Genomic DNA, 23,189 nt, shown 5'->3' on the forward strand with positions numbered 1-23,189 from the left:
TAAGGCTGTGTCTGCCCTTGGGTTGCCATTTTCTTGCTGGTTCTATTTCTGCCTCCCAGCTGCCATTTTGTAATTTACTCTGCTGGGGGATGCCAGGTCTCTGGTTAAAGAAATAAAATAAAATTGCACGACAGGGGGAGAGAAAGCAGTTGTTTCTGTTAAGTATTGTTAAAATGTCACTTGGGAAAGAAGTATGATGTAATATTTAAAGGCTCAAGTCTTGATAGCTTTTTCTAAAGTCTAGCAGATTTGTAGTCCAAGCCTTGCTTTCATTCTCAGTGTGAAAGGAAACAGTTGGGTTTCTGCTGTGGCGGATCAGGCTGTTAATGAAGAAATCTTCACTTTTGGAATTTGGCTAGTATTCAATGCAATTCGTAACTAATTACAACGTGTTGAGCATTGTCTCTTTGGAGAGCTGTTACTTGTGAAGATTACCAACAAGCTAAAAGTTGCATCCTCATTATTGAAGTTCCCAGTTGTGATTAACCTTATTGCATGAAATTGTAACGTCCCTAGCCTTCGGAGCACTTTCCACTTTCCACTGTTGCAATGGGAGTCTTTTTAAAAAAATTGTTCGTTGCGGGTTGGGGGGCTGATAGTTCGAAAGAATCATTAAGTCTTCCAAGTCATTAAGACTTGAATTACACGATTGTGCAATAAACCTATGCATCACTAGCACATAACTGTACATGTGCTTTTGGTTTGCCAAGCTACAGTAGCCTTGGTTGAAAGAAATAGGGACCCCCTAGATTAAAGTCACTTGAGTAAAAGTCATAAGAACCACAACATAAACCATTGTGGATTTTGTTGTTGCTCTTGTTGGTTCTACTGACCTCTTATGAATTATCACCTGACAGAGACTTGACTCCAAAGCTGACACATTATGGTGGCAAGTATGACCAGTTTTCCAGGAAGCATAATACTGTATATGACTGGATTTTACTCTTGAATGTAGCAATATATGTAGCTGAATAGTTCTTCAGTCAGTCTAAAAGCGACAAAAAATGAGGGAATATCAGACTTCTGTGATCCACAAGCCATTTTCCTCAAAATGAGAAAGTTTGCAAACTATTATACTCAAATCATGAAATAATACTGTTTTAAAAATCTCATTCTGTTTTGAACTTTCATCAGTTCCACTGTAAGTTATGCATTGCCCTATGCCAAGAATTCCATGGCAACTGTGATGCCTTGCAATGGTGCCATATGATGAATAGAAAAACCTGACTGTTCCTAGCATGCAACTGCATGTGATATGGTTTTCAAAACTTTAAATGTGTTTACCTGCTGTAATGGGTTTAGGGGTTGCTCGTGCGTAAGTTGCCGCCACTCCTGGCTAGGTTACCTGGTTGAACCCTTTCTGACCGGACAGCCTCTAGCTTCGTGGCTGTCTCAGTCGCTGGCAGAATCCGTCAGTAGGCGTTTCTTGAACTTCTTCCAGCACAAAAGTTCCTTGACATCTAGTCTCCTTCTAGTCTCCCTGCGCGGAAGCCTTCTGCGCAGGGAGGGTGTGGGCAGCAGAGGACCCGTACTCTCTCTGCTGGTCTCCGGCGAAGAGTCTTGGAGCCTCCTCTCCGATTCCCCCATCTGCCCCCTTTCTCCACTGGTTTTACGCTGATTTCCTTCCCCAGCGGACGGGCTGCCTCTCTCCCTACTGGGACCCTCTCCGGCATCCCTCTGGAGCCTTCCCTCCGCCTCCAGCTCCGATGGCAGTTCCCTGACACCTAAGCACCAATATAGTAGTGTTTGGAGTAAATTGTGTATTTCCAGTTGAAGCTAGTATATTAAATCTCTGATGTCGTACGTTTACATGTTTTGGATCCATGTAATCAGACATATTTCATGGTAAAGTATGTTTCATTCATAAAGGTTAACCAGGCATCACTGGGGGTGGGGGGGATGAAATATTTAGGGGATGTAAAAGATTTTTGTATTATCCAAGTAAAGCAGGGTCCTGGAAATAGGTGGTGGAGGCCTTGAAACAGAAGCAGATTTGAATTTCTCACACCAAAAGAAACCCACATTTTTAAGGCCCTCTCATGAAAGAAATTTGCAATAATTAAGTTTCACCCCCTAAAATGGTATTCCTTGCTGTGGCGTGTCAGATAGCTGCCGCACCTGCTACTCCTTCCTCTCCCTCTCCCAGGATGATGTCTATAAAGGCACATTGCAAAGGTCTCAGGCAGTCCTGAGTTGAAACGTCCATCCCTTGTCCTGTACCCAACTGTGCTAAGGCTGCCTCTGATGCTGATTGCTCTTCAGAGAATATGCATCAGAGGAAGAGCTGGTTCTTGAATACATTTTCAGCTTGACAAGAAAATGTTTGGGAAAGCGCTCACTGAAGCATTTTCTTCATCCACAACAAAGGCTGAAGAAGGGACAAGCAAGGTCAATGTCTCAAATTATGCTCAATTATTTATTACACTGTGCTCTTATACGAACAGAGTGTAGTTCAATATGTTAACGCCACACAGGCTACACCTCCCTCTTATTGACTGAGACTAAAAACAAAAGGGGGTAGGAGGGCTAATGGGTATGAATAGAGGAGTGGAGAGATTACTTACTCCTGGCCAAAGGACTATGAACAGATGCATTTCCAGAGGAGAGAGATCAACCGAGTGCCTACTAAATGTTTCATTTTAATTACGTGGAGAAATTTCTAATGCTGGTTTGCACTCTGTAGTAACTGGAATGTGGCTGTGTCTCTGTGTTGGTGGCGGTGTTTAAAAACATTATTTTGAGCTATAAGGAAAATCCCAAATGTGAACCAGGATGTGGCGAGGCATGGCTATCTCCCAAATTAGAAGGCTGAGAAATGACCTGTGACTAGTTAACCGTTCAGATTGTGCATGGCCCGAAAGGTTTTGTGATGACTGGGTAAAATTGTGACAGATCAAAGAGCCAAGCAGTAAAGTTCTAGAAGAACTGATTTTAGTCAATAGGGTGGATCTAAAGAATGGTGAATAGAAGAAGTAAGTTAGCTACCACTGCTGTTAAGCACTTGTTTAAGCACTAGGAGAAGAGTTCAGTCAGTCAGTGACCTGGTTACCTATATAAACTTGCCTTTCATGCTGATTCTCTTGTTAATTTTGTCTCTTTCAAATTGCTCAGATTAGCACTTTAGTTTCACATCACCCAATCTAAGGCCAACAGTCTAGTCACTGTATCTTCAGGCTCTCGGATATTAAATATATCTTTCTTACCTTTTTTCTTTTTTTTTAAATGGGCTGGAATGTTCTGTTAAGTTCATGTATCCATGTCTACCTCAAGACAGCAGTACTGTTCACCACTGAATTCCTTTCCCTCTCCCTAGGTCTTCTTGTGGGAACTCTTGATGTTGTGCTGGATTCAAGTGCAAGGGTAGCGCCATATCGAATTCTATACCAGGCTCCAGACTCTATGATATACTGGACTATTGCCTGTGGTAAGTATTTTAATAGTGGCTAAAATTACCAGTTTCTTAGAGGACTGGATGTTCTGTGTACAGTGGTACCTCTGGTTATGAACTTAATTCGTTCCAGAGATCCGTTCTTAACCTGAAACCATTCTTAACCTGAGGTACCACTTTAGCTAATGGGGCCTCCTGCTGCCGCTGCAGCGCCAGCACACAATTTCTGTTCTCATCCTGAGGTAAAGTTCTAAACCCGAGGTACTACTTCCAGGTTAGCGGAGTCTGTAATCCGAAGTGTTTGTAACCCGAGGTACCACTGTAGTTCATAGGAGCACTGAATTGCATACTGTCTTGATGACAGGCATCCCCTCACTTACATGGAGCCCCCACATGAATAAGTGAAATGACATAAAGTGGGGGGCACCCCACTTTGATAGGGAGGGTCCACAGGGAGGAGAGAGAGAGAGAGAGCAACTCATGTGTGCCGCTGGGGCTGCTGCCTGGAAGTCGCTAAGGGCCATTACCTGGCCGGTCCCAAGCCTTCTCTGGATCGGAGCCCTGAATGGCGTGCCTTCCCTCCTTTCCAGGAAGGAAGGCCAATTTATTTATTTATTTTGCGGTGACCCATATAAACGTCTTCTGGGAGTGGAAGGCGTGTAAATGAGGGGGTTGCCTGTACAGTGGTACCACAGGTTAAGAACTTAATTCGTTCTGGAGGTCCGTTATTAACCTAAAACTGTTTTTAACCTGAGGTACCACTTTAGCTAATGGGCCTCCCGCTGCCACCGCGCCACCGCACAATTTCTGTTCTCATCCTGAAGCAAAGTTCTTAACCCGAGGTACTCTTTCTGGGTTAGCGGAGTCTGTAACCTGAGGTACCACTATACTGTGTGATGACATTGTACTCGAGTAGCAGGTCATTTATGAGATCCAGGCTCTGAAATGCTAAAAAGTTATTTCCCATTTAATCTTCTGTAACTATCAGACTGGGCGATTAACCCCATCAAAGTTTTTGTCTATAATATGACATTGCTGTTACTGGATTTTATCCAGATTTACTCATGCTTAGATTAGACCAACTGAAAGCAGTGGGTACAAATTAGTCGTGACTAAACCCCATTGATTTGTATAAGTGTACTCAAAGCACGGCTGAGTCTGGATCCAACCCATTGTGTTGCATTGTAGCCTGTTGTAATCTAGTGAGATTATATTGAGCAATGGCTGTGGTCTATTGTAGATGTAATACTGTCAAACTCTTAAGACACTTAAGAACAGGATACCAAGCTGCGTACAGATACCATTCCCACATTTCCTCTCTTATGTGGAATTTTTTGCTCCCTTTCCTTGTAAGCATTGATTATGACAAGGGTAATAAACTCTGGCTAGTATTAGCTATTTTGACATTGTTGCAGTTTTATGTAACGATCAGCACCCATTGGGGGCCATTGGTGTGGTGATCAGTGTCCAGGGGGGCAGGGCAGCGATCCACCCAGGGGGATTTTGTCACCCCCCTCAGGGATGACACCTGGGGCACACCGCTCCCACTGTCCCCCTTCCTACGCCCCCTGTGTGCAGGTACAGGTGGGCCACATTTTCATTAGATAATGTGTCTCTTACATTCCTTTTATGAAAATATATTTGAGTGCCCCAATTGTCCTTCCCATAACAGAATTGCTAGTGGAAAGAAGGGAACAAAGCTGAGAAATATTAGTATTTTTCTTTTTTGGGGAAAAAATAATACATTCCTGTTTCAGAATAAATTAAATTCCTGAGAATAACAGTAACAACAAAAAGTTGTGAAGTGTGACGGCAGTTGTATCCATGTTTAGAAATAGTGAATAGTAACCTCAGCTTTGATAATCCATATATAAAAAATAATTCAGACGATGACTGCAGAACAGATACTGTGATTGTAATGGCATGGTAACTCTGCATTTTATTGCTCCACAGGAGGCAAGACATCATCATTTTGCATCTCTCTGGCGATTTTAAGTGCATTACCTATATGTTGTGTTATGGCTCTTTTGTAGGTGTGTAAAAAGCTATGGAAAGAATAACTCGGTCTTTAAAGCCACATCCGGAGTTATAACAATACAATTTCATGCAGTAATTGCAAGCAAAGCCCAACATGATGATCACATATGGGCCTTTGCTGCCGCTGTTTAAATTATGTAGGCTCTCAGAAATGATTTGTGTTGAAAAGGCAGAGCAGAAATGCCAGGCCTCCCTGGAAGCTGCAGAGAATGATCTCATTCCTCATCAGCCAAGCTGTGCTGGAGATAAGCTTATGCTTGCAATTCCCAGGAAATCATTTCACTACTGTGTTAGCTTTCTAATTTTGTGGCTAGGAAATAATTGATTTACACGTACCTATGCCTTCCTGGCACTGTTGTAGCAAGCTCTTGAGTGATTTATATAATATGTACTGTATAACTTGTATTCATTCAGGAGTTCAGTGTAATCTATGGGCATAATTCTGTTGACATGAATCACTTAAATCCCATTGATTATAATAGGAGGGAGTTAAGCCCACTTTCTTAGTAAGTCCACAAATTATTTTAGCCTTTGGGGGGCTAGCAGAGGATGGACTATGAGCTTTCTCCCTTCCCTAGCAGTACACTATATTTTACCTTGGACACAGAGGATGGGGATTCTGTTTTCTGACATGCTCCATGGTTTCTATGCTGGGTTTAAATGAGGGATGGAGCACTCACCTGCATGAAATTCATTGTCTGCCAGACCTAGCAGGCAAGTACTTAAATGCAAGACTAAGTGAGGTACACACTTAAATGTATCTGATTAAATTGTACCCTATTTACAGAAAGTATTTGCAGGGCAATTATTTCCAAAACTAGAAGAGGGAGCTTAGAGGTCTATCCTTGTTTCTACTTTTGGGTCAGGGGGAAGAGACAGTGCTGCCAAGTTACTTCAACAATAATATTCTAACTTCTATAATGCCATTTAGAAGTGACTCTAAATTATTACCATTCTAGGAGAAAACCAAGGGCTCAAGGATAAGCAGAAAAATTAGTTTGCAGAAAACTGCCAGTCCACAGATCATGTAGGCCCCTGAATGCCGCTCTCATCTCTCCTATACTTTCATGCCCCTGGAAGGAAACTCACAAGCTTTCACTCCCTGTTTCAAACAAACCACAGTTTCCCACGTTATCCAAGTTCATATAACTCTGGTTTGTTTTAAACTATGAGTAGTAAGAACAAGCCAGGATCACACTATGGTTTCATTTCCTGCCTTGTTTGGAAAGTATAGGCAAACCTACACACCCTCAAGTTCAGACCTCATGAGGAACTGTGATTTGTTTAAGACAGGAAGTGAAAACTTAGCAAGGCGTGCTAAGGAGGGGAGGGAATGTACGGTTAAGTACAGAATATGGGGTTGTGACGTGATGGAAGCCAGAGCGCACAGAAATGCCATTTTCCTTCCCGCCACAGCAGTACTTATTTATCTACTTATTTATTTATCTTGTTACAACTGAAGTGGGCCATGGTGTTCTGTTGAATTAAATTACTCTTCTGTGCTGGTTTGCATTAAAATGCACAGTATTCTCTTTGTTGGGTTTGTTTTGTTTTGTTTTGGTTATCCAATAAACATACTGTTGCACACCTATCCATAAATATATTTATTTATTTTTGCTTTATGATGATCAAATTACAGACATGATCTAGCAATTTATCCTGTTCTTGTCTTAGGTTGTTCAAGGAAAGAAATAACTGAGCACTGGGAATGGCTTGAACAGAATTTACTACAAACTCTTTCGATCTTTGAAAATGAAAATGACATAAACACATTTGTCAAAGGAAAAATACAGGTAGTGTATATATATTGTCAGCACAGTTAATTATCCTCATGACCAGGAAAAAACTATTATGCAAGCTTGTCCTTTATACTTGATTTGCTGGTTTGTGTACTTCTCTGTTTTGGTAAGCACAGATTCCAGTGAGCTTCATTATCTAGTTTGAGGAAGCAGGCATCAGTGGAAACAGACACATTGGTATTATCAAGTTGCATAGATAAGGGTGAGATCACATAACTATCTTCAGGTTTGTCAAGGGACTTATGCTGGCCATGTGGAATTTCAGAATTTTTATCTTGTAACAGCACAACACCTCCCCATCAACACATCACTCTTTTTTTCTTTTTAATCTTTTGCAATCAGTTTACCAAAACAGGTTTACCATGTGGCTTTTCTGAGAGGGAGTAAGGCCAGGTCCTTTCTTAGCAGAGAATATCTCGTTTGTTTGGTAGTTTGGGAAATCCATATGGCCAAGATCTAATCTCTTGAGATGCCCTGTGTAGGTTAGATTTAACAATTAAGGTTTTGTCTTGCAGCACTCTCCTCTTTGTTGCTTTGGTAACTTAGAATAGCAAAGAGCCTTGTGATATCTTAAAGGCTAAAATCGATAACACGTCAACACAGCTGAAATGACAAAAGCTTTTGTTTGTCTTTAATATGCCACCATTTGTTTGGCAACAAACTAACATGGCCATTCCTCTGGAAATTGTTAGTGTGATTTATGTGCATCCTGTGGTTTCTGAAGGCCATAGAACAGCCTTTCCCAACCTTGGGCCCCCAGACTTTCTTGGACTGCCATCACCCCTCACCACTGGCCTGATGAGAGTTGTAGTCCAACAACAACTGGAAAGACTCCAATGGAACATATGGACCAGGGGTGTGGCCTTGCAGAAATTGCTGGAATACAGCAGTGGCAGACTTTGGGCTTTCAAATTTCAGCAGCACCCTGTGCAATGCCAAAATTCAGTGCCCCCCCCCCCCCACCTCTTGCTTACTGTTTTACACCATTGTTGTGGTATGCTCTTGGCTCAGCGCCCATTGCAGGCAAACTGGTCACGCTTTCCTAAATCCACCTCTAACTTCTGCTCTCATTATCCTTGACCATTAGCCATGCTGGCTGGGGCCTATGGGATTTCCAGCCCAACAATATCTGAACAGCTATGGATTCCCCAACCCTGATGCAGACTCATCTTGTCATTCTGCTAATTTGACTACAGCCCCATGTCACTGCAGTATGCCAGTTGGGTTGCATACTCAAAATGTGTTGTCTTCCTCTCCCCAAACCTTTTCTTTTTTTAAATGCTGGAATTTTGAACTCCATAGCACACATATATTTTTGGGGGAAGCCAAACTGTCCTGTCTGATCTTCTGCTTCAGGGCATCATTGCAGAATTTAACAAAATAAATGGTATCAAGGAGGATGACGACACTGAAAAATTTAAGGAAGCCATAGTGAAATTCCACAAACTGTTTGGGATGCCGGAGGAAGAGAAGCTGGTGAATTACTACTCCTGCAGTTACTGGAAAGGGAAGGTGCCTCGTCAGGGCTGGATGTATCTCAGCATTAACCACCTCTGCTTTTATTCCTTCCTCATGGGACGGGAAGGTATGAATGAGAGACTTCCGTTTCTATTGATCTTTGTGTGTGTGTTTTGAAGTTGGTGGTTTAGAACGATACACATAGTCATTGTTGGTGGACTTGATGTAGTGCAGGAACTGGCAACAGCACATGGACCACTAAACTATGTTTTATCCTTCTAGTTAGAGTTACCCATTCATTTTAAGTGTCACTTACGTGGAGACCTGAAACATTCTGGCTTTAGGCTTAGTGTTACGGTGGCAATATATGATGCCCCAGAAGTATGGCAAGGGGGCAAAGTGTCCCTTCCAAAAGCTGATCATGTTGAAGAAAGCCTGCTGTCACATCCTCATGGATGTTGAGCAGAGGGAAAAGTGGCCTGATGGTCTGAAGTGGCTGTGCTTAATCCTTATTTGAATGAGTTTTCATTGCTCGGGTTTAAGAAACAGACACTGGGTGATGTATTTGTCAAGGAGTGGAAGCAATATATAAGCAGTGATTACGGATAAAAGCGCTAAATTGTATACAATTGAGTTTGTTCATAAACAATTTTAGTTTCTGCCTCAGGGCAGTTGGTGATAACACAGGCACACACACATTCACAGAACCTTCACCATTTGTGTGGTCACTCTCTATAAGATGTTTACAGCTTTAAACTGCAGAGCTATCTGATTAATGGCACCTTGCCTGATGAGCAGTCGGCTCATCAACATCCTACTGCCAGGATAATTACAGACATTCTTACTTCCTGAATCCATCATGAGATTCACAGCAGTGGGGAACCTGTGGACTTAACATGTTGTTTGATTCAAAATTCCCAGCCGCAGACAGCATGCCAAGTGGTCAGGGATGATGGGAGTTGGAGTCCATACACGCCTGGAGGGCCTCAGGTTCCCCATTCCTGTCTATAGTGTCTTGTGGTGTTTTTGCCTATAGTGGATTAAGTTACTGCATGGAGCCCTAGTACTAATTTATTGTATGTCTCATACTTGTTTTTCCTCTTCCAACACTCTGGACTGATTAGAAGGAGGTTTCATTCTAGTGTACATTGAGTGTAGGGACAGCTGTCTGATATGAGAACATAAGCACATATTGCTCTTTCTGTAGTCCAGACAGATGCCTCCAGGAAGCTTACAAGCAAGGCATGAATGGGATAGCCAGTTCCTGTTGCTTGTGCACAGCAACCTGGCTTTCAGTGGTTATAATGCTATTGTACTTGGTTCCAGTTAACTATATTGACTATTAATTGTAGAGAGTCTGATCTTCTTTGAGCTTGGGCTAGTTCACATTTATATGGGGTGAAGCACAGCAAGCCCAAACAAAGCAGCGGGCTCTTGCTCTCTCCCTCTTATCCTACCTGGAAGGAGGAATTGCTAACTTGACTTCCATTTTCAAAGGATCTCAGCCTTAGAATGATGTGTGAACCAACCAAAGCTGGTTAGTTGTACAAGCTAGTCGAACAATCCTGTTTGTTCACCCATAGCTTGAAGTTGGCTTGTTTGCAAACTATACATTGGTTGTGTAGAATTTTTCTTTTTTTAAAAAGAGAGATTATTTGAAACTGAAAGTGTGCTTGGCAGAATTCTTAATTATTGTTGTGTTTCTGACAAAACGGACCCACTAGTACCAAGTGCAGCACTGTACTGAGGCTGCAGTCCTAAACACAATTAAAATGGGGGGGAAACCACTGAAAGTAGTGAAACTTACTTCTGCATAAACATGCACTGTAGAGCCCTGAAACAAGATAATGGTATAAGTGCATAGTGTTGTTGAAAAGCTTGCTGTTTTATCACCAGTGGTTTTTGGATTTGAAAATGTTGAGTGGTCTTGTTCTCTGCTTACTCTTGATTTCTTTTCATTAGCCAAGCTAGTCATCCGGTGGGTTGACATCACCCAGCTTGAGAAGAATGCAACTCTGCTTTTACCTGATGTGATCAAAGTTAGCACAAGGTCCAGTCAGCATTTCTTTTCAGTCTTCCTCAACATCAATGAAACTTTTAAGCTAATGGAACAACTTGCCAACATAGCCATGAGACAGCTCTTGGACAATGAAGGCTTTGAGCAAGACAGGTCATTGCCCAGACTTAAAAAGAAGTCCCCCAAAAAAGTTTCTGCACTAAAACGGTAGGTTTCAAAGTCACTGTATTCACATATATCCCTGTATTTCAAAGCTCTGTATACAATAATAGCCTTGTCAAAATAACAACATTCTACAATGGACTGTTATAGGCCCTTTGACCTTAGTAGAATGTAGTTAGAATTAAGCATGTAAAGACTGAAGCTGTTTGAAATGGAGACTAAGGACTGGTGCAGAAGGTAAGGGCCTTTTTCTATGGTGGCACCCTGACTTTAGAATGCTCTCCCCAGAAAGAGGCATATCACGTGCTTGACACTACAAGCTTTTTGTTACCAGATGAAAACCTTCCAGGTATTTTAAACACCTCCTGAACTTGATTGAAGCTGGGGAAAGTCCTCCTCACCCAGCAAAGAAAACCAGTGGGCTTCTGAAGGAAGAATGGAAGGCTTCATCCTTCATCCAGTGGCTTCTTACATTTCCATGCTGGCCTCTTCCTGTGCATCCAGTATAGAAAAGAAAAGGGCTTGTGGTGGAGAGAAGGAGCAGGCCTTCCGTCAATGGCAGTCCTCTTTGTTTATATGCACAGAAGGCAAAGCTTCATCCTGCATGGAAGTGAATTGGCACAATAAATAAGGAGGAGGAGTAGAAGGAATGCAGGGAATGCTCTGTTCTTCCTCCACCAACCTGCTGTGTTGCAACATTTTTTATTAGCCTGCTTTTTACTCATAAGGGTAAATAAAGAGAGCCAGCTGTCCTCTTATAAGTAAAAAGCAGACAAATATTGCAGCCTAGTGACTTTAGTGGTGTAATTTATAAGGCTGTCAGAAAGCATGAATATAAATGAAGCATACAAACATCAGCACTGCTATGACAGATTTCTCCCATAGAATATCATTTCCTGGTGTTTTATTTGTGCTTGTGCAGAATTAATTTACAGTGTACATTTATCTAATCTGTTGAAGACATACGCATGCACATTGAATTTTAATATGAACAATGAAACTTTAAACTGCTCACTTCAGGGATCTTGATGCCAGAGCAAAGAGTGAACGGTACCGTGCTTTGTTCCGGCTTCCAAAGGACGAAAAGTTAGATGGACATACCGATTGTACCCTCTGGACTCCATTTAACAAAATGCACATCTTAGGTCAGATGTTTGTGTCTACAAATTACATCTGTTTCACTAGCAAGGAAGAAAACCTGTGCAGCCTCATCATCCCTCTACGAGAGGTGGGTATCAAGTCCGGCCATTTTTATTATACCATGTAAGTCAAGTTTGGGACGCGGATGGCGCTGTGGGTTAAACCACAGAGCCTAGGACTTGCTGATCAGAAGGTCGGTGGTTCGAATCCCCGCGACGAGGTGAGCTCCCGTTGCTCGGTCCCTGCTCCTGCCAACCTAGCAGTTTGAAAGCACCTGAAAGTGCAAGTAGATAAATAGGTGCTGCTCCGGTGGGTAGGTAAACAGCGTTTCCGTGTGCTGCTCTGGTTCGCCAGAAGCAGCTTAGTCATGCTGGCCACATGACCCGGAGGCTGTACGCCGGCTCCCTCGGCCAATAAAGCGAGATGAGTGCCTCAACCCCAGAGTCGGCCACGACTGGACCTAATGGTCAGGAGTCCCTTTACCTTACCTAAGTCAAGTTCACGGGCTCCTTTGCTCCCAGGGAGCATCTCAGCAATGAACTCCATTGCTTGCTTAGTATAATTTACAACAAACTGGCACTGTCCCTGCATTAGGATCCCTCCATTTCTGGTCCTGTTATTATTATTATTAGTAGTAGTAGTAATAGTAGTAGTATAAGTCATACATAAAAAGGACCTGTTGGGAAGTTTGCTGGGAATTGCAAGTGGGGAGAGTGTTGTTGTGTTCAGGTCCTGTTTGTGAACTTCCCATAGACATCTGGCTGGTCACTGTAAGAACAGGATGCTGGACTAGATGGGTCATTGGCTTGATCAAGGGCTACTTTCATGTTCTTAGGAAGGACTATTAAAACACTTTCCCTTTTAATTGGAAATATGCATTGTTAATGTGGCTCTCTTGCATTATGGACAGATCTATAGCTTATATAAAGGAAGTAAGAACCTGGTTGGGAGAAGTATTAAGACAATATCATTTAAGTAACTGAGACATAGCTGCTGATATTTCAATACAATTTAATAGGATATGTTAAATGAAAGGGAGGATGGCAACAAATTACCCTTTCTGCTAATGAAACATTAAAACTCTGTAATAATTCTTGACCATAGATCATTAAAATAAAAAACCCTGCAAACTGAAACTAAAGCCTCTGTACATTGAAACTCCTATTATCCTGAAGTGCCTAATGCAATTTTTATTGCTTCTGATAAGCTGTCTGGAAGCAGTGGTTTAAAGCTTTTTAAAACTTTTCTTCATGGTCTTCAGAAGGGTCTTTGAGCATACTGTTTTTATTTCTAACTAATGCACTGTTCCTGAAATGAAAATCTCACAACTACACACACACACAGAGAGAGAGAGAGAGAGAGAGAGTGTTACACAGTTAATTGTACATGAGCCAATGTTAAGACTTAGGAGCAGGACCATATCTCAGAAATAGAACCATATTTCACATACAGAAGGTCCTTGGTTCAGTCCCTCTCATCTCTAGTTAAAAGTGTTCAAGCAGCAGATGATAATGAGAGACCGTGTCGAATCATTGCCATTCAGGATAGGCAATATTGGTTTAGAGAGAGAAACTCTCTGACCTGGTATTAGGCAGTTTTCTATATTCCTGGCATTAGCACAGTTTGGTGCACGAGACTATCACTAAATGAGACGACCTGTCTCCATACTACTCTTAGGTTTCTGCTACCACCTTGTACCTTGCTTTTGCTCTGGCCAGTTTTTTTTCCTGAAATGCAGATTTCCTAAATGTCTGAAACATCATCGTTGCAAGGGCTGAATTGCTAAATCGCAGTAGTGCTCCTTTCCAGGGATATTTACTCACTTCTTTGCTGAGTAACAAAATGTTATAGCTCTCAGAGTTCCTGGAAGAAAATCGTACCTCTTCCCTTAAGCCCTCACCCTTAGGTGCCTCTGGTAGGCCTGCTCAGACTGATAGATCTCATAGATTATTTAGTCTTATATCATAAGACTGTGATCCTTGTGCAGCTCCAGAAGTGTGCAGAAATGGGTACATGGAAAGGCCATAAGATATTCAGCTTCACTGCTGTGAGGGTGCCTTAGAAAATGATTAGTTAATCCAATTGTATTTAAGATTGTGCCATTGCCAGATGTTGTTGGAATATGACCAATTGTATGTGTGTATTTTCTTTTGCCCTCCTCTCTCTTAGGTGACTATTGTAGAAAAGGCTGACAGCTCTAGTGTATTACCTAGCCCATTGTCTATTAGCACCAAAAATCGAATGACATTTCTCTTTGCCAATTTAAAAGACAGAGACTTCCTGGTTCAGAGAATTTCTGATTTTCTCCAGCAAACTACTTCCAAAATATACTCTGAAAAAGAGATTTCTGGCAGTTACAACAGCTCAGATGATGAGGTGAGTAGATGACACCAATGTCAGGAAGTATTCAGTTAATTTCAGATTAGTAAAATTATATAATTTCAAGTAGCTGCTCCCAAGTAATAAATTCAGTGTAAAGATTCCTTTTTGCAGAACTCCATTGACATGAGGTTGTTTTGATCTTCTTAATAAATTGCTGAGCCAAACATTTAGGTTGGCACATGGTTAAACCCTCTCATGCCCATCTTCCATCTAAGAATGCACATCAACCATTGACTGTTTGGAAATGCTTTCATATCAGTCTTTTCCTGGACATGTAAAAATTGCACATTGGGCAGAAGGCTGCTGCTGCATTCGGATAGTGTAGGGTGTAAAATTGTGTATCATGTACTTCCCTGAAAATCTTATGTTGGCTTTTAAGAACATGTATGATCAAGGTTTTGTGGGAAAGAAAGCTGCTTGGACATAATACATGCCATCTGATAGCATAATGGCACCTCTGATAGCTGCATCCACAAAGCAGTTATGGGTATATCTATGGAAATATATGCTAGTCCATATGATAGAGGACATAGTCTACACAGAAAAAAGTCTTTACACCATGTTATCTACTTGCCACACAGTTGCCCTGTGACTTGCATGTATCAGAGGTGCCTGTTCACTGCATCAAAAGCCTTTTCCATACCACAAAACTTATAAATGAGTGGTGTCAGGGCTCCTAAAGTTATGCTTTGACTCAGAACCCCTGTTCCCTAATACAAGAGGGTTTGGAGAGGAGCTGTGGCTACATTCAAGTAATGAAAAAAAGATCTTTGCCCATAATTAGAAGCACTATCCTGTTGTTTCACATTTTCTTGAAATCTGAAACAGATATCAGGATTGAGCTCAAATCAACCGGGGTTGAATATTTGTTTCTGCACTTCTCATGTAGTGCTGAAGGGCTATGTCAGCAATATGGGGACAGCCTGTTTTAGCATGTCTTAATATCCGCCCCCCCTCAAAAAAAGAAAAAAAGACTGCTTAGCTGATTACATTGGCCCAATTTGGCCAAATCATGGAGCTTCAAGTTCATAGCAGTGGTGGTGGGAGTGGTGGCACTATAGCTTACCTGGACAGGGCTAGGGGCAGGATGATGGCCTGCTCAGCTTTGCAATGGTGCAACTAATTTAGCACTCCTGGTGCTGCATCTGAACAGCCCCAGCCCTTGCCTAACTCTGCCAAGGTAAGCTGTAGCAAGGCCAGTACTGGGAGGATGGCTTTATGGCTCTGCCTCACCATACTGACCATTAGCGCTTTGCATACTTTGGTTTCCTCAATTATAAGATTGCTTGGGTGTGTGGGAACCAAAAAACACACAGGCCAAATACTCAGGTGCATAACTACAACCTGTGGTTTGGTATTGCATCGTAAACCACGTCTATGTGTATATTTGAATTAGACAAAGACACAGTCTGGCGCATGGAGACTGAGTAATCTCATCAGCAACTGTTAACTCTGCATCCCAGAACCTTGGTTTCAGAAAAAACAAGTATCCTCTATTAAAAGAGGTTGTCTGCTTTTAAGGTTAAATGTTGGGAAGGGGAGAGGAAATATTTACCCATATTCAGAAGATACCCTCTTGTCTGGAAAGTTGCCTAATGCTGGTGTCAGCAAAATGCCAGCTATTGACTGCTGAATGTATGCCAACTTGGAAATGAAATACAAGGCAGTAAAAACCCAGCAGAAAGTAGCATGATGGAGTGCACATAAAATTGCAGTAATTAATTATAAAAGTAATTTGTTTATATTACAAATGGATTCTAATGAGCTTGGAGAAATGACCAAATGACCAAGACTGAAGATTTTAAGACATAGTGTCTATCTTATCAAATCATAAAATTATGGTCAGATTTTTTTTTTTAAAAGTGGCAACAAGCCATTTAAAAGTTTACCTCTTTGAATCAGATGATTTAGTTAACTGTATTTGTCTTTTGACATGTGCTATTTTTGAGCATGACTGATTTAATAATGGCTGGAAGTATAAATACTTTCACAGTCTTGGAAAGGTCAGTAAGCTGTCAATGGTCCCTCAGTTCCTGCTTTCGGCGCAGTCTGGTCATGGGGCTTCTTTCAGCTGTGGGTCCAAACAACTTGTGATACACCAAGCCAAGTTCCCAAAGGGGTAGCCGTGTTAGGTTGTTGCAGCCAAAACAGCAGAATTTTGTGGTACCTTAAAGACTAACACATGTATCATGGTAAAGGCTTTTCCCGCAAACTTTGGCAGACAGGGAAAAGCAACTAAGACAGTGATGATTTGTGTTAATGCTCAAGTGTATGCAAAATAATTACTTAGATATTCATGAAACACTGTTGATAACAGAAGCATCCTGGCATTGATAAATTAATTCAACACCTGTAGTGGGATTAGAACCTGTGATGGGTATGAGTTACTCGTGCCTAAACTGGTGCCTCTCTAGGCTAATTTGCCTTGTTAAACCTTTCTGACTGCACAGCCCTTTCTAATTGTGACTGCCTCAGTCGTTGGCAGAATCCGTCAGTGGGCGTTTCTTGAACCTCTTCCAACATAAAAGTTGTTTGACACCCAGTCTCCTCCTCCTCTCACTGCGCGGGAGTCTTCTGCGCAGGGAGGGCGTGGGTAGCGGAGGACCTGTCCCCTCCTCACTGAGTTCCAGTGAAGAGTCCTGGAGCCCTCTCTCCGATTCCCCCATCTGCCCCCCTTTATCCCTGGTGTTGTGCTTAAATGCTTCCCCCTCTACTGAGCTGTTTCTCCCCCTGCTGCTGGGTCCTTCGCCAGCATCATCTAGGAGCCTCCCCTTCGCCTCTCGCTCCGATGTCAGTTCCCTGACAGAACCTGTTATTTCAATTCAAGCCACAGGGGATAGATTGAACATCTTGAAAGTGCTAATTCAGCAGCTTTTACCCTACCCTGAAATTTTACCCTACCCATCGAAGTTCCATTGTTTGGTTTATGCTATAATAAATGAACTAGTCTCTAAGATACCACAAGACGGTTTGTTGTTTTCCCCACATTAAACACAATCCTCCAGGCATGGATGGCAGTAGACTTCATGCACAGTAAGCTTCCGCCTGGAACTAGGAAGTCAGAGGGGACACATAAGGGCATTGAAAAGCTAGAGACTTCTCTGTCTCTTTAAACACTTTTTTAAAAAGTCATTAAAATCAATTTAACTTAAAACGGCAGTGTTGAAAAGCTGTTCACCATTCTTGCTTGGAGATCCTTTCTCGTTTCTGCTTCCCCTTTATTACCTCCCAGACAAATCTGGTTGCAGTTTGGCTTCCATCTTTTATGTTTTTAAGGTGATCACTTTCACACTGTCCACAATTGCTAGCAGCACAGAACCATGGTTTACCACTACCTGGATGAGACCCAGCATGCTCCCCTTCCAAGGGATCCTGGGTTATTAAGCTGGCCAATTAAACTAACCAGAGGTTTGTTGCCTTTGATTTTTGTTTCATTTTTTAAAACCAGGGTCCCAGGTTCACTCAGACTCATTCTGGCTCATCCACATAGAGCTAAACCACAGATTAGTGCAGCATGTGAATATGGCTACTGTCCCAAGGACACAGTCTGACAGATATGCATGGCGCTGCATCCATTGAATTGCCAGACTACTAACAGGAGGATATGATTACAGGAGGGCCACAAGAGGCCCACTGCAATATTGCTTCCCCCAACAAGCCGAGCATCTCTGATAAGAGAGCTGTTGCACATTTAGTTTGCCCAGTGCTTTTACCAATTAAGTTTCTGGGAGCTGTTATTTATACAAAGCTCCTCTTTAATAATAATAATAATAATAATAATAATAATAATAATAAACTCCGAAGGTGCAAATGTCTTCTGGCAAATAGCTGCTCTGGCTTTGTGGACCACAATATCCTTCAGAACTAGCATAATTTTATTGCTCTTCTAAATCAGCTCTTAGATTGCTCCTAGGTACATATTTTTAATAACCTTGCCAGTGGAAGTTCATAAACATATTATGTTGCTCACTGAAAACCTTCCACTTCCATTCAAATAATGTGGTGCGGCATTGGGGTGTGGGATACTATAGAAAACGTTTTAAAAATATTTTATGGAAGGATTGAATGCTTTACTGCTTGGATGCATTTGTGCTCCTTGGAGCTTGTTTCTGTTGTCGGTCCTGAAATCCACTGCAGTTTCTTTATGATTTTAACAGGAACTCAGCATTGCAAACAACCATGGTGCAGGCTTCTAATTTGAAGGGGTTCAGGCTTCTGACTCGAGTGCCGTGGGTGGGGGTGGGCCATGCCTTTGAGGCTTCATGGCAGAATACATTTGGCCAAAGTGGATTGTCTGCTGCAGTGCTGCAGTCTGGCTGCCCTTTCCTTTCCCACCCTCTGTAGTTCCAATTACTCGAGCTCAGCACAAAGGCTGGCAGCGGAGAAGGGTAGGCAGTGTGACAGGAGAAGAGGCGCGGGCCAAACTGCTTCCTGACATGTAGCTATTTAAAAACTCAGAAAGCCCTTGTGTGCATCTGCAATTCGCAACTCGGTGGGTACCACTACTCTAGCACGGTGGAAACAAACTGATCCTTGCCCTTTTCCTTCCCGCACCTGAACAGTTCATAAAATTGTGGGGATTTCCCCCCTCCTCCATTCAGGTATATTCAAGGACAAGTAGCATTCTCTCCTCAAGCCCTCAGAGAAGCCTTAGTTCCGAAGCAGATGGAGAGCGGCAGTTCAACCTGAATGGCAACAGCATCCCAACTGTAACCCAGGCACTCATGACCATGTACCGGAGGCGTTCACCTGAAGAATTCAACCCGAAATTAGTAGGTCACGCCGCCTTCTTTCCTTTTTTTTTAGCTCTCATTTAGATTACTGCATTAATTGTTAACAGATGTGAACTATACCTTCCTCATACCAGCAGCGGGCAGGAACAGATGCAGGAGTGGGCAGAACAAGGTGACTCTTACCTTGGCACAGCAGGTTACACTCCAGCCCTGCCAAAGTGTCACAGGTTGCTACACACACCGGTCATCTTCCATCCAGGCAGGCGAAAGGCGTCATAGCAGCTCAAGGGCACATTGTACCCAGGCAAAAGCACTCATGTGGTGTTTGGGACGGAGTGGGGCCAAAAAGAGATGCCTAAAAGGCTACATTTGGCTGCTGGGCCTGAGGTTCCTCCCCACTGACTTAGACCTATTAATTTTCCATATGGATTCTGTTGTCAACAAGGTGGAGGGAGAGAATGATGGGGATCCCAAGGGTGGGGGAGCCTCAGGCCCAGAGACTAAATGCAGCCCTCGAGGCCTCTCGCTGGCCCTTGGATCTATCTAAAGGGTCCCCCCCCCCCCGCAGCAACATTCTCCTTGAGTGTTTTTGCCTGGCTGAAATGTGTCCTTGAACTCTCATTATTCTCCATCCAGGAAAGCAAAAAGGGCTGAGAAATGGATGTGTGTTTGTGTAGGAAACTCACCTACTACTGTACAAAGGTAATTTGCACACCTTGCTGTACCCACTCTTGCCGCTAGCCATGCCCGCCATGGATATGTAGCCCACAGAAGTTTTCCCAGAAGGGAATGTGGCTTTTGGGTGGAAAATGTTCCTCGTCTGCATGTCATTTTAGTGTATTTTGAAATCATCATGTCATAATAGTTAGTGCTTGTAGCCTTTTTGCAAATACGTCTGTACATGGGGACGTACATAAATGCTTAGGAGGCGACATCAAGATGAGAAAATGTCATGTTAAAAATGAGTATACTGAGAAAGCTTTGCTGAAACACCACTCCTGATAATAAAATTAAGGATTAAATGACATTTTGGGGGGTGGCTTCTTCTTTTGCATTACAGGATTGTGTTACACAGCGTTTTTAGTTCTGTATATCATACTCTCCATTATTTTTAAGGCAAAAGAATTTTTGAAAGAACAAGCTTGGAAGATTCATTTTGCAGAATATGGCCAAGGCATCTGTATGTATCGGACTGAGAAAACAAGAGACCTTGTGCTGAAAGGTATTCCGGAAAGCATGAGGGGGGAACTCTGGCTACTCCTGTCAGGTGGGTATCAGTGGATAACATTGTTTTATTAATGGTAAGTCAAAGGTTTCCCATATGATCTTTTTCCATCTGTGGAGTTCATTATGTCAGTGCCCTAGTGGACATGTTGGCTGCAGATAAATGGAGATTGACAATTGCACTCCTAAGTTTGTTTACTTAGAAGAAAGTCTCTCTGGGGAATTTATTTGCTGGTAATTGTGTTTAGGATTGTGGCCTAAATTGGTGAGGTATATTTTACCAACCAGTGAAAACGAAATAAGAGATTTGGAAGTTCAACTTCTTGGCTTGCTATTCACTGCAGGAAACTATTTTTCTTTTGGGTCAATCAATAGTGTCTGCCTGGTAGCCCAAAATAATTTTGCTTCAGAAGAAGTGTACAGCAAAGCATATAAAAGGGCCCTTCACACTTCTCCTCTGTGATGTAGGCATAGGTGTCAAGTTCCACAAGGAATTTAGTTAACAGCAGGCAGGTGGACTAATTTGTACTTCATTAAATTGCTAGGGATTGGCTTTTTTTAAATTAGAGAGAAATGAACTTACCAGTTAAATCTGTTCTCCTGGGTTGAAAAAAGGAGCAGTGAGAGCTTTGTCCATGCACCTGAACAGACACTTCCAATGCCCTACCGTTTTTGCTTTATATGCAGCACCAAGACAGAGAGAGACGGAACGATAGAATTCTCAGTTTGTGCAGCCAATCTGGGGTCAGCTGAGGATGCCTTGCTGAAGTGCCCCCAAATCATGGAGCCAGCAGTGGGACTTATAACTCAAAGCAGGCTTTTTATGGGCTTACATAATAGGCGTGAGAAACTATTAAGGGGATTGCAAATTTCTTATGACCTATTTATAAGTAGCTTACCACAGAACATAAAACTGCATTCTGCTATCTTATTTGAATGAACATTTCCCTCTCTCTCCCTCTTCCTCTCTCTCTCTCTCTCTCTCTCTCTCTCTCTGTGTGTGTGTGTGTGTGTATACACAGAAACACAAACACACTTGTTAGTATGACTGTATTTGGGGTTGTATACAGAATATCTTGGATCCCTCACAGTAGGCTTGCCACTAAGTCTGCAAAACTTTTCATAGAAGAGGAGGCAGGTGTGTTAACTCACTGTGGTAAACCAAAGGTCTATGACAGTTAACTTGAGCGTGGGAGGTTTTGTAAGAATAGGACCTGATTATTGTACTCAGTGGCTGAAATCCAAAGAATCACTTCAGGCACATTTGAATGGTGAGAGAGTTTTTTTTATTATTTTAACAGCAAACCCTTATGCCATATCACAGACTTTGTGAAAACCTTCTTAGCTTCAAAAATGATTTGCCAATTAGCATTGCGGGTGGGGGGGGGCATGTCCTTCTTGGGCATGCACAACTCACTGTGCAGTTATTTTGGATCCTGGCCTATATCTGTAACCTACTTTCTCTTTTGTCAATTTTGCTCTGTTGCATTTTTAGGAGCTATTAATGAAATGGCCACCCACGCTGGCTATTATGAAGACTTGGTGGAGAAGTCTATGGGGAAATACAATCTCGCCACAGAAGAGATTGAGAGGGATTTGCACCGCTCTCTCCCAGAGCATCCTGCATTCCAGAATGAGATGGGTATTGCTGCTCTGAGGAGAGTACTAACTGCTTATGCATTTAGAAATCCAAACATAGGATACTGCCAGGTAATTCAAACTCATTTCATTTTGAAGAACCCAAATTCCTTCACTCATCCCTCTATTTATTGTTGCACACAGAGGCCAAACCTTCCGTGCACTTATGGTAAATTTTGATCTAGTAGAGTAGGTTGGAAATTTTAAATCTTCCTGGAATTTAACAAGTGGGACTTGCAGCAAAATGGTGCAATATATGATCCCTTATAACAGGAATTCTCCTTTTCAAGGTCCAGCCAAGCAGGACATTCAACTCTTCTCTCCTCCCCCCACACTTGGGTCTTTTCTGGTTTTCATTTCCAACTGACACTGCTGAATATACTCAGATGGTCATTGGGCTTGTGTGCATCTGGATGTTTAAGATTTTGTCTTTAAGATTTTTGGGGTGGGGTAGAGCTTCTGCAAACCTCAGGGATCCCTTAGCATGCTGATACATCCATCTTGTGGCTACTACAGAACCACCAGCATCCACCACCTGGTTTGCCATTAAAGGGAGTGACTTTGACTTAAAACTGGTGACTGATTTAAAACTGCTGTTATGTAGTAACACAGTAGACTACTTCTCCATTTTTAGTCACATATCTTGGACTTTGAAAAGCATGACTTTTGCCTCTGCACATTTCCAAGGGAATGGGAAATGAGGGAGACTGAGAGAGAGAGAGAGTCAGTGTGTGATAACTTGTTGACGTTGGCCAGGCTGCATGGTTCAACATCTTCAAAAAATACTTTGTGGAATCACTTGCTACTTTCTGAAACTAGGCCCAAACTAGGGCTGTTGTTGATTGACTCTGTTATCTAGACCATTTAACATCTAGTATATGTACTTTCGAATGTACTTTTTTCTAGGCCATGAATATTGTTACATCGGTACTGCTTTTGTATGCAAAGGAAGAGGAAGCATTCTGGCTGCTTGTGGCTTTGTGTGAGCGCATGCTGCCAGATTACTACAACACGAGAGTTGTTGGTATGTCAAAGGAGACTTGTAAGAGCATAATCACCGGGAATTTCAGACCTAATTCTTAAGCTGCCGGAAAGTGAGGTTTGGTCTGCCAATGGGGGAGGGATACTTGAATTCATTGATGCTGAATGACATTTGATTGGCTGGGCTTCTGCCTTGTGTTTTGGAGAACTGCCTTTAAATCTTGTTTCAC

At 42.3% G+C, this 23,189-nt stretch overlaps 1 protein-coding gene across 2 annotated transcripts in view; it reads left to right on the forward strand.

Annotated features, from left to right (window-relative positions):
* The window catches only part of TBC1D9 (TBC1 domain family member 9), a 53,496-nt gene that overhangs the window by 16,358 nt on the left and 13,949 nt on the right, over positions 1 to 23,189 (forward strand). The window contains exons 2-11 of one of the 2 annotated variants that reach the window (XM_081021860.1): positions 3,314 to 3,424; positions 7,100 to 7,218; positions 8,581 to 8,809; positions 10,645 to 10,906; positions 11,882 to 12,089; positions 14,171 to 14,377; positions 18,946 to 19,155; positions 20,233 to 20,383; positions 21,836 to 22,050; positions 22,885 to 23,002. In XM_081021860.1, coding sequence (XP_080877986.1) covers positions 3,314 to 3,424; positions 7,100 to 7,218; positions 8,581 to 8,809; positions 10,645 to 10,906; positions 11,882 to 12,089; positions 14,171 to 14,377; positions 18,946 to 19,155; positions 20,233 to 20,383; positions 21,836 to 22,050; positions 22,885 to 23,002 — 1,830 coding nt within the window. The remainder of the gene's footprint in view (positions 1 to 3,313; positions 3,425 to 7,099; positions 7,219 to 8,580; positions 8,810 to 10,644; positions 10,907 to 11,881; positions 12,090 to 14,170; positions 14,378 to 18,945; positions 19,156 to 20,232; positions 20,384 to 21,835; positions 22,051 to 22,884; positions 23,003 to 23,189) is intronic. The other variant, XM_081021861.1, reaches the window with a different exon arrangement.

This window comes from Podarcis pityusensis (assembly GCF_964106645.2).
Source record: "Podarcis pityusensis genome assembly, chromosome: 9".
Lineage (NCBI taxonomy): Eukaryota > Metazoa > Chordata > Lepidosauria > Squamata > Lacertidae > Podarcis > Podarcis pityusensis.